General features: G+C 43.3%; 1 protein-coding gene across 1 annotated transcript in view; it reads left to right on the forward strand.

The window, feature by feature from the left end:
• The window catches only part of DNAH9 (dynein axonemal heavy chain 9), a 340,864-nt gene extending 325,999 nt beyond the window's left edge, over positions 1-14,865 (forward strand). Inside the window, exons 67-69 of the mRNA XM_007522773.3 lie at positions 1,793-1,975; positions 9,503-9,892; positions 14,572-14,865. Coding sequence (XP_007522835.2) covers positions 1,793-1,975; positions 9,503-9,892; positions 14,572-14,799 — 801 coding nt within the window. The 3' untranslated portion in view covers positions 14,800-14,865. The remainder of the gene's footprint in view (positions 1-1,792; positions 1,976-9,502; positions 9,893-14,571) is intronic.
• Positions 14,866-15,032: the final 167 nt, after the last annotated feature.

Consider the following 15,032-nt stretch of genomic DNA (forward strand, 5'->3'; position numbering starts at 1 on the left):
ATAGGATTATGTATGATTGTAGGAATAAAAAATTGACCAAATATCCATGCGATAAGGAAATAACTCAACAATGTATGAAATGATAGTACAGTGAAATAACATGTATTATTTTAAAAACAAAAAGAAAGGGTAGGGGTAGATAGCATAATGGTTATGCAAAGAGACTCTCATGCCTGAGGCTTCAAAGTCCCAGATTCAATCCCCTGCACCACCATAAGCCAGAGCTGAGCAGTGTTCTGGTAAAAAAGTAAATAATAATAATAACAAAAGAAAAACAAAAAGAAAAATCTTTATGTAATAACAATGAAATGTGCTCCCAGATATTTTTTTTTACAAGGTGAAAAAACCAAACTAGAAAAGCTATGTGTAATATGATTCTAGTAGTAATAGAAAAAAAAAGGGGGGGTGGGGGCAGGGATAAGGAAAGATGAGGGTATAAAGGAAGCAGGAAAGCACGAAGGAAGATGAGTTGATGGGTAAGGTGCTAGATGGATAGTCATAAACATCAAAAGACATCTTCAAGAATGATAAACAAACAAAAATAAAGACCACTTACTAATTACAGTAACACACAGCACACACTCCCCTCTAGTTCTGCTTGCTCCTTTTCCTCCTTAACAGTCCCCTCAGACTTGCTCCCCACATCCCCCACCACTGGTAAGAGACACACTAGAACTCTGTTTCTCTACACTTCAATGTCTTTTGGAACAGAAACTCCAGACTAGCTTTTTAGCTCTTTGTGAATAATGTCCAAGTGGCAACTTCCTGGTACAGGGCCTGTTTCTTCTAATTCAGCTCCAGAAACAGAAAGAAGACATAATTTAAGCCATTCGTCTTCAATCCTGGCAACAGCTTTCAGGTACCATTAAAATTCCATCCTGGCTTTTGCTATGACAGCAACAAAGACCCATTTGTGACAGGGTGATGAGTTTTTACTCTTTTATTTATTTATTTATTTTTTCTAACATCAGCTCTTTTCCCGGAGAATGTTTTCTATGTTAACCACACAAAGGAAAGTGAACATTAATAATACTTTACATGTCTATGCTTCTTTGTGACTTTATCAGATGTTGCCACAGTCATCAACTCCTGTGATTTGATCATCCCAGGAGTTGCAGGAAAGGGGGTTGGGTGGAGAAACATGCCCTTGGAAACTTTCATAGATGAGAAAATTGAGGCTTAAATGACTTCCTTAAATACACACGGGGAATGCATAATGGAATTATATTACCTCCGTCGGGGTTCTTTTGGTTGCAAGCAACAGAGACCAATCTCATTGAAACTGGCAAGAAATAGCTCGCCGTGTCAAGGAAACAACTAAGAAGGGCTAGAAATGACGGTGGCTTTAACATCTCAGGAGAGTAAAGGCTATTTCTCAAGACCCTTCTACCCTGTCAGCAGCTACAGCTACTCTCTGTCTCTAAATTCCAGACCTCAGATTCAAATGTTCATGCTCTGGGGAAAGATAGCCTGATTGGCCTAACTTGGGTCTTGAAGAGCTGAACCCTGTGACTGTACTCACACACAAGAAAAGGAGGGAGGGAGGAAGAAAGAAAGGAAGGAAAGAGAGAGAGAGAAGGAAGGAAGGAAGGAAGGAAGGAAGGAAGGAAGGAAGGAAGGAAGGAAGGAAGGAAGGAACCACCTGTGGTCAGTTCTCAGCCCCTGACACAGTAGATCTAAGTAAGCAGGCAAGAATATGGCAGGGCAAGAATATGACTGACATCTTGGGGACCCTAGTTCTACTCCAAAATCAGAGTCCCATCTTCACTCTGTGTCTCCTTTCATGGGGCAGGTCAAGACTCTCCTGGAAGAAATATTAGAGCGGGTAACAGATGAGTTTAACATCCCAGAACTGATGGCCAAAGTGGAGGAACGCACCCCCTACATTGTGGTAGCCTTGCAGGAGTGTGAACGCATGAATATCCTCACCAGAGAGATCCAGCGTTCGCTCAAGGAGTTGGACCTCGGCTTAAAGGTGGGTGAGGCCTTGTGGAGGGGTTGCAAGGTGAGGCGGGCAATGCCAGAAGATGTAGCCTGACTCCCTGTAGGACAAAGGTATAAAGGACCACTGGGAATTGGGTATCCATTCTGCTACACAATGCCCAAGGAAGTGTCACTTCCACAAACCAGTTTAGTGGGCTACAGGGAGTCTAAGCTCTAGAAGTCTGAAGCTGAGGCAACTAGGAGAAGAGTTTGAACGAGCTACCATTGGCTAGAAAGGCAAGACACTGCCTTTCTAAGCTGCCTGAAGAAGTCAGACTCTGAACGTCAAGAGAGAGCAGATTCAGCACTGTGCCCTCTCCTATTGGCAGGGCTGAAATTTCTCTCATGGGAGGAAAGAATAAATAAGTAAATGAAGACTTGGGGTACTAGAACGATGTAGGATAAACTCCCTTCTCTTCCAGGTGCTTAGTGTTGTCAGCTAAGGCCACTTAAATCTCTTTCTTTCTTTCTTTCTTTCTTTCTTTCTTTCTTTCTTTCTTTCTTTCTTTTTTTTTTGCCTCCAGGGTTATTTTGGGGGTTCGGTACCGGCACTATGAATCCACTGCTCCTGGAGGCCATTTTCCCCCTTTTGTTACCCCCCTTGTTGTTGTCATCATTATTGTTGTCATTGCTGTCATTGTTGTTGGATAAGACAGAGAGAAATCGAGAGGGATGGGGAGACAGAGGGGGAGAGAAAGATAGACACCTGTAGACCTGCTTTACCACCTGTGAAGCGACCCTCCTCTGCAGGTGGGGAGCCCGGGGCTTGAACCGGGATCCTTACACCGGTCTTGGTGCTTCGTGCCATGTGCACTTAACCCACTGCACTACTACCCGACCTCCTGAGTTTCATTTTTTTCTAAACCCTGTAGAAATGAGAATGACCCTATTTCTGAAAGTTTAGGGAAGCATAAAATACATTGATTTGGCTGGGAAAAGCTTTTAGAACTCATGAGTTCCCAGGCTTTAGACCCAGCATCACCCATGGATAGAGCAAAATAGTGCTCTGGTATCTCTCTCTCTCTCTCTCAGAATAAAATAGGAAATCATTGTGGGGCTGGGAGCTAGCCCACCCAGTAGAGCATACATCATGCCATGCATAAAACTCCAGGTTTAGGGAGTCGGGTGGTAGCGCAACAGGTTAAGTGCAGATGGTGCAAAGCACAAGGACCAGCATAAGGATCTGGTTCGAGTCCCCAGCTCTCCACCTGCAGGGCGGTCACTTCACGAGCGATAGAACAAGTCTAGAGGTGTCTGTCTTTCTTTCTTTCTCTCTCTCTCACTCCTTATCTTCCCCCTCCCCTCTCAATTTCTCTCTATCCTATCCAATAAAATGGAAAAAAAAATAGCCACCAAAAACAGTGGATTCATAGTACCTGCACTGAGCCCCAGTGATAATCCTGGAGGAAAAAAAAAAAAAGAATTCTATTGATTGATTTGTTTGTTTAGAACAGTGTCTGGTACCCTAAAGTATAGCTGGTAAAAGTATTAGTATTCCCCATCCAAGGAAAAAACTTTAATCTTCTACCACCTCACGGTTGCCTAAAAGATCCAAGAGACTGCACACACTCTGATGTTTCTCTTCAGCAATAAAAGTCTGCGTTTCCATTACCAACTTAACACGAGTGGACTTCATCCAGCCCAAGATAGTCTGGTCAAGTGTCTATAACACAGATTAACAGGTAAGCACCGTGACTGCTGTTCACCTGGATCATGGATAAATGGAGGTCTTATGGCCTTTTAGGAGCTTGAGGAAGTTTATTGCAGTAGTTGGCACACTTATTAAAAGAGCTGTAACCCCAGACAAAGGGAAGGCAAGAACCCAGTTTTACAGCCAATGTGAATACCCAGGGGTGTAATGTGTCTTCATTTCTGGCTCTCGTGTATAGAAAAAAAAAATAGCTGTGATTTCTTTCATATGTAGTCACACAGAAACTATGAAACACATGGAAGAATCGAAGTTAGTAGAGACTTTTAAGCAGTGAATTTCCACCGGTGTGGGGTGAAATAAAAAAGAGAGAGAGAGAGAGATTATAGAAGGGAGAGGGAGTTTAAAGTCACTGACTACTGGCAGTGTTTGGTCATGTTTCCAAATTCCATACCAACTGGTAATTGAATGAGATGAAAATTTCATAAAACAATCTCTAATGGAAGTAAGGACTTTGCCTTTCACTCTATGCAAATCCACTATTGTGGCAACGCAGGTGTATATTAGTGATTATTTTGAGTAGGTTTGCTACAGTCTCAGCTAATTAAATCCATGCAATTTCGTGCGGTTTTGTTTTCCCCATCTGACTTCCAATTCGTGCTCTCATTTTTCTTTCAAGAGCCTTCACTGTAGTTTGGTGTTATGAATTACAGAGCTTACCTAGACAAAGATGAAGGAGAAGGGGGAGGGAAGTTTCTCCTTTTTTTTTTTTCCTCCAGTCTGGTTCAAGCAATCCTGATGGATGTGCTGTATGGGCAAGTCTCAGCATTCCAAGCTGGAAACTGCAAAGCACATTGAAAAATGAGTGTTTGTCTTCAGAATGACAGTCTTATGCAGGAAAAGAAGCACAGAATTAAGTGATACATGGGGGGGGGGGAGTGAGAGAAGAAAGGAACAAAAATGTGAGACCATGGAGAAGTGAGATAAGATGGGGACACTTGGGAGTCAGGTGGTAGCGCAGTGGGTTAAGCGCATGTGGCGCAAAGCGCAAGGATGGCCATAAGGATCCCAGTTCAAGCCCCCGGTTCCCCACCTGCAGGGGAGTTGCTTCACAAGCGATAAAGCAGATCGGCAGGTGTCTATCTTTCTCTCCCCGTCTATGTCTTCCCTCCTCTCTCCATTTCTCTCTGTCCTACCCAACAACAACAACATCAATAATAACTACTACAATAAAACAACAAGGGCAACAAAAGAGAATAAATAATAACAATATTAAGTTTTATCTGTGTGACCATTCCAAGAAAGTAACAGTCCTGGTGAATGACTGTTGTTGAATGAATAGTGGTGACACAGATAAAACTTAATATTGTTAGAATGTAATGCCATTTTAATTTAAAACAAAAATTGCAGGGAGGGTGATGGGCAGTAGCGCACTGGGCTAAGCGCACATAGTGTGAAGCTCAAGGACTGGCTCAAGGATTCCAGTTCAAGTCCCTGCCCAGCTCCCCACAGGGGGGAGTCGCTTCACAAGCAGTGAAGCAGGTCTGCAGGTCTGCAGGTGTCTCTTTCTCTCCCCTCATCTCTCAATTTCTCTCTGTCCTATGAAAAAAAAAAAAGACCTATGTACTAAAAGCAGCCTGTGAGGAAAATGTTAAGCATATGTAACTAAACTGCTTAAGAAGCTAAACGTTTTTTTTTTTTTTATTTTTTTCTTAATATTTCTTATTCCCTTTTTGTTGCCCTTGATTTATTGTTGTAGTTAGTATTTTTGTTGTTATTGATGTTACTGTTGTTGGATAGGACAGAGAGGAGGGGAAGACAGAGAGGGGAAGAGAAAGATAGACACCTGCAGACATGCTTCACCACCTATGAAGCGACTTCCCTGCAGGCAGAGAGCCAGGGTCTCGAACCGGGATCCTTACGCTGGTCCTTGCACTTTGTGCCACCTGCGCTTAACCGCTGTGCTACAGCCCAACTCTCTAGAAGCTAAACTCTTATACCTGTACCAATACTGCAGCCGCTAATCACAGGCTAGCAGTTCACATATATTAGTGTTTATAGGAAATACAGACGGGAATTTGAGAAGCTGAACTCAAACAAAACCTGAGTATTGAAGAAAGGCCCATTTGGCCACAAAAATTTGCACTTTGTTCATGTCTGATAAAATTAACTTGTTCCAAGTACCCATCAGGAAGTACCTCAGTGGAGTCTGTGGGCTTCTTATTCTCACACAGGGGGACAAGTGACATTCAGTGGATTTGAAGTAAGTAGGTTTTTCTCTTATTTCCCTAAGAACCTCCCCTGAAAATGAGTCATTTAGACTTCTGCTCAGTGACCTAGGAATACCTGAATTCAGGCCCCTAATAAGGACTAGACAGACAGGTCACCAGGTACTGCATGTGCTTTGCCATGAATACGGTCCAGATTTAAATCTCAGCACCACATGCAAAAACTGTAACACTAGCAAATGATCCAATGCTATGATCGCTGTCTCTCTCTCTCTCTCTCTCTCTCTCTCTCTCTGTATTTGAATGAAAACCTTGATCCAACTTGCACAAGGCCCCAACCCCACTCAATAAACAAACAAGCAGTAATTCCTTGGTAGGTGACTCCATTTTCTAAACTCTTACTGCCTTACAGGCAAACTGGCAAAAACTAACATTCTTTAAGATTCTCTCCCTTGCACATTGAATTAGTAAATGCAAAATCATTGTCAGAAGAAATTATCATAAGCAGATGTGAGAAAAAAATGTTAGGCCAAGTTACACATTTTATATCCCACTGCTATCAAAATGATGTTAGATTTCTGAAGGGTGTTAAAAATTAAGTCATTTTAGTACCATCTTTTTTTTGGTCATCACTGGAGCTTCACCACCTTCACTTGAAATTTTTTTTTAATATTTACTTATTTATTTATTCCCTTTTGTTGCCCTTGTTGTTTTATTGTTGTAGTTATTGTTGTCTTTGTTGTTGGATAGAACAGAGAGAAATGGAGAGAGGAGGGGAAGACAGATAAGGGGAGAGAAAGACAGACACCTGCAGACCTGCTTCACCGCTTGTGAAGCGACTCCCCTGCAGGTGGGGAGTTGGGGGTTCAAACCGGGATCCTTACGCTGGTCCTTGTTCTTTGCGCTACATGTGCGCTTAACCCGCTGTGCTACCACCCAACTCCCCTCACTTGAGATTTTTAGACAGACAGAGATAAAGACAGAGGGAAAGAGGGAAAGCTAGCACAGCATCCCCCAGTTCCTGGGGGCCAGGCTCCAGCCTACATTGCATGTATGACAAAGCAGGTGTACTACGCAGGTGAGCTACCTTGCCATTTCTTTATTTTATTTTTAGAGTACTTTTAGGCTCGTAGCAAAACTGAAAGTAAAATACAGATTTCCTGTATATGTCCTGCTCCATCATCCCACACCAGAATGGAACATTTGTTACAAATAATAAACTCTCCTGGCATAATTACCCAAAATCCTTAGAGTTTAGTCTCGGTGTTGTACATTCACTTGATTCGGCAAATGTATAATGTACCTGTCTCCATCATTTTACAATATGACAGAACATCTAACTTCATGGCCCTAAAAATTCTCTGTAATGCATATCTTTTCATCTTACACAGAGAATGTCTTCTTACAATAAAACTGGGAAAACTAGAAGCCCAGAGTAGGGGAGTCGGGACCGGGCGCAGCGGGTTAAGCGCACGCCACGGCGCAAAGTGCAAGGACGGGCTTAAGGATCCCAGTTCGAGCTCCTGGCTCCCCACCTGCAGGGAAGTCACTTCACAAGCAGTGAAGCAGTGAAGCAGGTTGGCAGGTGTCTGTCTTCCCCTCCTCTCTCCATTTCTCTATTTCCTATCCAACAACGACAACATCAATAATAACAACATTAACTACAACAATAAAACAAGGGCAACAAAAGGGAATAAATAAATAAATAAATATTAAAAAGAAAATAAACCTAGAGTAGGCGACAGACTTAGGCAGACAGGGGTGACAAGGAAACAGGTCTTGTTGGGGGCCGGGTGGTGGCGCACCTGGTTGAGCACACATGCTACAGCGCACAAGGACCTGGGTTTGAGTCCCCACTCCCCACCTGCAGGGGGAAAGCTTTGCGAGTGTTGAAGCAATGCTGTAGATGTCTCTCTGTCTCTCTTCCTCTCTGTCACATCCTTTCCTCTTGATTTCTGGCTTTCAGTATCCAATAAATAAATTAAGATAATTTTTTAACAAAGGAAACAGGACTTCTCTATAAAAGCTAATGGCTGTGATAGCTGAATTTGGTGTTCCGCCTAATCTAATCTATATTTGTCTCACTAGGTCCTCAGGTGATGTGTCCAAGAACCAGGACACTTTCATCAAATATGTTTCCCATATTCTGATCAAGTTCTGTTAGCTCATGCTAACATCGCCAAATCAGATGACAAATGGCATTCATATGTAAAGTAATGCCACTTAATAAAACCCAAAGTTATCTTGTAGGAAAGTTCATTTACTTTTTGTGTATTGTTCATAAAAACATTAGTCATCATGTAGGAAAATTGGCTATTGAAAACATTTTTTTTGTTTTTTTTTGTTTTTTTTGTTTTTTTTTATTTAAAAAAGGATTAATTAACAAAACCATAGGGTAGGAGGGGTACAACTCCACACAATTCCCACCACCCAGTCTCCATATCCCATCCCCTCCCCTGATAGCTTTCCCATTCTCTATCCCTCTGGGAGCATGGATCCAGGGTCCTTGTGGGTTGCAGAAGGTAGAAGGTCTGGCTTCTGTAATTGCTTCCCCGCTGAACATGGGCGTTGACTGGTTGGTCCATACTCCCAGTCTGCCTCTCTCTTTCCCTAGTAGGGTGGGTCTCTGGGGAAGCTGAGCTCCAGGACACATTGGTGGGGTCTTCAATCCAGGGAAGCCTGGCCAGCATCCTGATGGCATCTGGAACCTGGTGATTGAAAAGAGAGTTACCATACGAAGCCAAACAATTTGTTGAGCAATCATGGACCCAAAGCTTGGAATAGTGGAGAGGAAGTGTTAGAGAGGTACTCACTGCAAACTCTAGCGTACTTCTGCTTTCAGGTATATATTTTGCAGTAGTTTATGGACACGTGTGAACATAAGCTCTCTCACACAGAAACTGGTGTATATCTAGGTTATGGGACTTTGTTAAAAAGTGAACCACCTGAGATGAAATTAGAGTGTACTATAAAAGGAAAGGTCTCACCCGAGTAATGAAGCTGAAGGGTTGTCATTCCACACGTGTAGTCTCTGGATACAGTCTGAGGTGAAGCATGTTGAGGTGGCGATCGTTGTGTTGGTTAGGTTGTGATTGGCGGATGCAATATTATTTGGTATGGATTGGGAGAGGTATGGATTGTGATACACTAACACCTGGTAAATAATCATTAGTTGATTTAAAATAAATAAGGGAATGGATAGTAGCCCAGCAGGTTAAGTACACATCTTGCAAAGCGCAAGGACCCATTCAAGAATCTCATTTCGGGAGTCGGGTGGTAGCAGCCGGTTAAGCACACGTGGCACAAAGCACAAGGACCGGAGTAAGGATCCCAGTTCAAGCCCCCAGCTCCCCACCTGCAGGGGAGTCGCTTCGAAGGCGATGAAGCAGGTCTACAGGTGTCTATCTTTTTCTCCCCCTTTCTGTCTTCCCCTCCTCTCTCCATTTCTCTCTGTCCTATCTGACAATGACGACATCAACAACAATAACAACAACAATTAAAAAAAAAAAAAAAGACAACAAGGGCAACCATCCACACCTGATCCACCTGCCTGCCTGGGTGCTGTGAGTTGAAGACCTTTGATCCCAATTGTTTCCAAGGATGTGCTCCTCCTCACTTTGTCTCCTTATTCGTTTTCTTTCAGGGAGAGCTAACCATGACCAGTGATATGGAGAACTTACAGAATGCTCTGTACTTAGACACAGTGCCAGAGTTCTGGGCTAGACGAGCCTACCCTTCCACAGCAGGCCTGGCAACCTGGTTTTTGGATCTTCTCAACCGAATCAAGGAGTTGGAGGCTTGGGTAGGAGATTTTGCAATGCCCTCCACCGTGTGGCTAACAGGTTTCTTCAACCCCCAGTCTTTCTTGACCGCCATCATGCAGTCCATGGCTCGCAAGAATGAGTGGCCACTGGACCAGATGGCCTTACAGTGTGATGTGACAAAGAAGAACAGAGAGGAATTGAGAAGCCCTCCTCGGGAAGGGGCCTATGTCCATGGCCTCTTTATAGAAGGTGCTGGATGGGATGCTCAGGTAAATTCTAGTATACACCAGAGACTATTCCCTGTGGGATGATTAAGTGAATTGATTTTGAGAATGTGTGATTACTAAACAAAACAAAAATGCCCTGAAATCTTTTTTTTAACCTAAATATCCCTCTTTAGACTATTAAGTCATTATTGTACAGTCTGGCTTGAATCAGAGTCCCCGCTTTGAATAGAAAGTGGAATGCAGGGGTTAAAGACTTAAGAGCTGGGAGTTGGGTGGTAGTGCAGCGGGTTAAGTGCACATGGCACAAAGCACAAGGACTGGCACAAAGCGCAAGGACCGGTGTAAGGATCCTGGTTCGAGCCCCCGGTTCCCCACCTGCAGGTGAGTCGCTTTACAAGCAGCGAAGCAGGTCTGCAGGTGTCTGTCCTTCTCTCTCTCTCTGTCTTCCCTAACTCTCTCCATTTCTCTCTGTCCCACCCACAACAACAACAACAATAATGACTACAACAATAAAACAAGGGCAACAAAAGGGAATATATAAATAAATATTTTAAAGAAAGACTTCACAGCTCTGGAATTTGACTGACTGGATCTAAACAGAGCACAACCATTTATTAAATGTGATCCTGGGATGTATTTCTAACTCTCCAAATCTCGGTTTATTCAACTGTCCAAAGGAAATTGAGTTTCAGTGAAAATGAAATAGTTAATCATAGGTAAAATACAGTACCTGACAAATAGGACTCAAACAGACATCCTGTTTGGACGTCTGTTATCAAACACAAAGGAAATTATCCTGTGTCCCTCTGGGTCCTCCAGAGACTGGACAAAGTAATCCAACAAATGCCAGACAGATTAATGAGAGAAAAGGTGAAGAGAAAATTTATTAATAACACATCTACCTCCTTTAGAAATAGGAAAGTCCAAACAAACCTGAATAGCTCACCTGGATGCTTTTAGAACACCCCCCCCCCATTTAAATAGATTTAACTAATACACAAAGGGCATTAAGAAGGGGAGAAACTCCGTCAGGAAGATTATCAGGAAAGGCATACAGAAGTGTGCGTATGTAAATTCTGCCTTTTGTTTTTCTTTCTTTTTAATTACCAGAGCACTGCTCAGCTCTGGTTTATGGTGGTGCGAGGGATAGAACCTGGTATTTTGGAGCCTTTGGCATGAAAGTCTCTTTGTCTTATGCTATCTACCCCCACCCAAATTCTTTTTTTTTTCTTGCCTCCAGGCGTATCGTTGGGCCACAGTGCCGGCACTACAAATCCACTGCTCTGGCAGCCATTTTTTCCCATTGTATTGGACAGGGCAGAGAGAAATTGAGAGAGGAGAAGGCGAAAGAGACAGACCAGCAGACCTGCTTCACAACACTTTTGAAGCGTCCTCCTTGCAAGTGGAGAGCTGAGGGTTTGAACCTGGATCCTTGTGTGGGTCCTTATGCTTAGTACTATGTGTATTTAGCCAGGTGTACCACTGCCTGGCCCCCTTCCCCACCCAAATTCTGCCTTTTAAAAAAGAAGTAAAGAGATTAGATCTTCCTGCAAGAAGTCCTTAAGGGAGAGGTTTAGATGTAAATATATATTTTCAAAGGCGATCTCAATTCTGTCTTCAAGTTCTCTCCCATGAAATTAATCTTTTGCCACCATCATATTTAGGGTTGTCTGTCTCTCTTCCCCCCCACCTCAGTCTCTCTGTCTCTATGCAAAATAAATAAATAAATAAGATTAAAGAGAAAGAAGGAAAGAAAGGAAGGAAAAAGAGAAAGAAAAAAATAGCCATCTGGAGTAGTGGATTTGTAAAGTTGGCACCGAGCCCCTGGAGACAAAAAAAGAAAATAGAAATAAATAGAAAACTGTGCTGCTATAAGCTCACTAGCAGGAAAAGCTGCCCTAGACAGCTCAGAAAGCCACAAGGAAGCTACAGTCAGAAAATGACAGAATAATCATGTCTTTCCAGATGGTACCGTGATGCCAACCTTATTTCCTCAGGCAATTGACCCCACCAATGTGTCCTGGAGTCCCTGACTCCCCAGATCTCTGCCCTACTAGGGAAAGAGAGAGACAGGCTGGGAGTATGGATCGACCTGTCAACACCCATGTTCAGCGGAGAAGCAATTACAGAAACCAGACTTTCCACCTTCTGCACCCCATAATGACCCTGGGTCCATGTTCCCAGAGGGATAAAGAACAGGGAAGCTATCAAGAAAGGGGATTGGATATGGAACTCTGGGGGTGGGCATTGTGTGGAAATGTACCCCTCTTATCCTGTAGTCTTGTCAATATTTCCATCTTATAAATAAAAAAAATAAAGGATAATCATGTCCCTATTACCTGAGTAAAATAGATGATCTCTTCAGCTGAGAAAAACAAAATGCCTTTGGAGACGCCACATGTGAACGACATCACAAATGAAATGGAGCAGGACGTAAAAAAACTTTCAAATCTGAAGCGTCTGCTGACAGGAACCTTGTCTTGCTCAGCGTTGAGTCCCCATCACCTGGCATGGCACCTGGCCAATACTTGCATTCTTGGTGCTTCTGAAATGAGTGAGGAAATAAAACCAGGAGAGGTTCAGACACCAACGGAATTCATTTGTATATAGCAAAAAGAAAAAGAGGAAAGAAAAAAAGAAATCTTTTGGAACTGCTTCAAAGAGAATTTTGAGCTGAGAATAGTAGAAAGAGATTTTCTATGCATCATATACATTCAAATCACAGGTTTATAAGGGAGGACTAAGGAGATAGCATAATGGTTATCCAAAAAGATTTTCATGCTTGAGGCACCAAAGGTCCCAGGTTCTGTGGGACTATGTGTAAGCTTGGTAGAGCTTAGGGAAAACTCCCCCCATCCCTGGATGGAGGTCTGGGAAAGACACCCCCTTGTTAGCCTCTCTCACAGAGATGAGCAAAGGGGAAAACAGTCTCTCAGACTCAGTTTTCCCTTATCAAACTCTCAAGCCCACAGAGATCTCACAGTTTCTCCCTGCTAACTGCAGGCCACATGGCTGCCTGCTTTAAGGTTCATTCAAAGTTCACAGTCACCCAGAGTTCACACAATCACCTCACTTTTAGAACACACTCCATCATACACCTCAAACCCCAGACAAGAGAAACTCCAAACTCTTATTTCCTTATGGCGTCTGATATTTATCAAGCCTTGTTTATCTTCTGTCTCACCCTACTGGTTTAACCCCTACACTTCTCTCAGATACCTTTGGATAATTGAGTTGCTTGCATTCTGGAGAATAATTGTCTTGACCTTTATGTATCACATCAATTCTTGTCATACCAGCCCCCTACCACAGGGGCAAGCTGACCTTTAAGAAACCTGTAATTTCTGACATATTTGGAAAATGTTCTTTGTCTGAATCCCTATTTAAACCCAAGCCCACCGTCCAATCAAGGAGAGTGTTCCAGTTCTCCCCAGTGTCTTCTTGCCTATATCGTTGAGTCCCTTAAACTAGTGAGGGAGAACTGGTCATTTACCTTCCTCGCTGAGAGTCACCCCACCTATGTGCCAGCAAGGTTCAATCCTCAGCACTGACATAAGCCAGAGATGAGCAGTGCTCTGGAAAAAGGGGGGGGGGGCAACAGCTAGGCAGTGGTGCACATGGTTGAGCCCATGTTACCATGTGCAAGTCTAAGGATCTGGGTTCAAGCTCCCAGTCCCCACCTGCAGGGTGATAGCTTCACAAGTGGTAAAGCAGATCTGCAGGTGTCTGTTTCTCTCCCTGTCTGTCTCCCCCTTCCCTCTCGATATCTGGCTAGCCCCATCAAATAAGTAAAGATAATAAAAAACAGTTTTAACGTTTTTAATATTTATTTATTCCCTTTTGTTGCCCTTATTTTATTATTGTTGTTGTTTGTTGGATAGTATGCCAGCTCCCCCTGGCTTCTGCTTAACCATATGCCTATATAGGGATAGATTTAATCCCATTCAAAGCTTTGGTCTATTTACATAAATCACTTTTACATTTACATAAAGCACCACACTCCCTCCAGGGCATTGGTGGTTTAGTGGTAGAATTCTCACCTGCTCCACCCCCTCTCTTTGTCACACCCTGATCCTCTCCTTGTCACACCCTGATCTTCCACCAGTCACTATTCGCTCCACCCTCTCTATATCACATCCTGTTTCCACCCTACTTGGAGAGTATAAAAACAGCTGCTCTTCTGATTAAAGACACTTGGAAATTGCTTTCCAGCTCCGAGAGTTCCAGAGTGTATCTCCTGCGAAGTTAGTGTGGCATGAGTTCCTGATCCCTCTCCCACAAAGCAGCCTAGATCGGCTCCAGTTGAGTTCTCTCCAAGCCAGAGAGCACTGGCTCGGGAAGAAGTACCCTCAGGCTATCCCGGCAGTTGTTGTCGTTGGATAGGACAGAGAGAAATGGAGAGAGGAGGGAAAGACAGAGGGGAGAGAAAGATAGACACCTGCAGACCTGCTTCACCGCTTGTGAAGCGACTCCCCTGCAGGTGGGGAGCCGGAGACTCAAACCGGGATCCTTATGCCGGCCATCGCGCTTAACCCGCTGTGCTACTGTCTGACTCCCAAAAACATTTTTTTAAAAAAAGAGAGAGAAAGAAAAAGAAATTTATAAAGGAAATAGGTATTCCTGACTTCTTAGCCATTGGCGTTTTCTCACAGGGGCAAGAGCAACACTGGTTGGTTATACTGTGGATATGATCTAAGACGGTCTCATGTTCTTATCCTCAGGCTGGAATCATTACAGAAGCAAAGCTGAAGGATCTGACACCACCCATGCCCGTGATATTCATCAAGGCCATTCCTGCGGATAAGCAGGACTGCCGCAGTGTGTATCTCTGTCCCGTGTATAAGACTTGTCAGCGGGGACCCACCTATGTGTGGACTTTCAACCTAAAGACTAAAGAGAACCCATCTAAGTGGGTTCTAGCTGGTGTAGCCTTACTTCTCCAGACATAAGTTTCCTGCAGAAATCACTGAGAAAAAAAAAAACAAGAATGAGCTGGAGATTACTCAGAGGATCACCACATACACACTGACAAATAAGAAATCGTGAGCATTCATAATTTTGCAGAATTCCCTTAGTGAGCTTGGAAAAAAAGAGCTTCAAGTGAGAATTAGCCAGGTGGTTCTAGGAACTAGGAATTAGCTGATGAATCTAAGAAATTAGGGTTAAAATTTGGAAACACCAG

Source organism: Erinaceus europaeus, chromosome 12 (assembly GCF_950295315.1).
Source record: "Erinaceus europaeus chromosome 12, mEriEur2.1, whole genome shotgun sequence".
NCBI classification, from domain to species: domain Eukaryota; kingdom Metazoa; phylum Chordata; class Mammalia; order Eulipotyphla; family Erinaceidae; genus Erinaceus; species Erinaceus europaeus.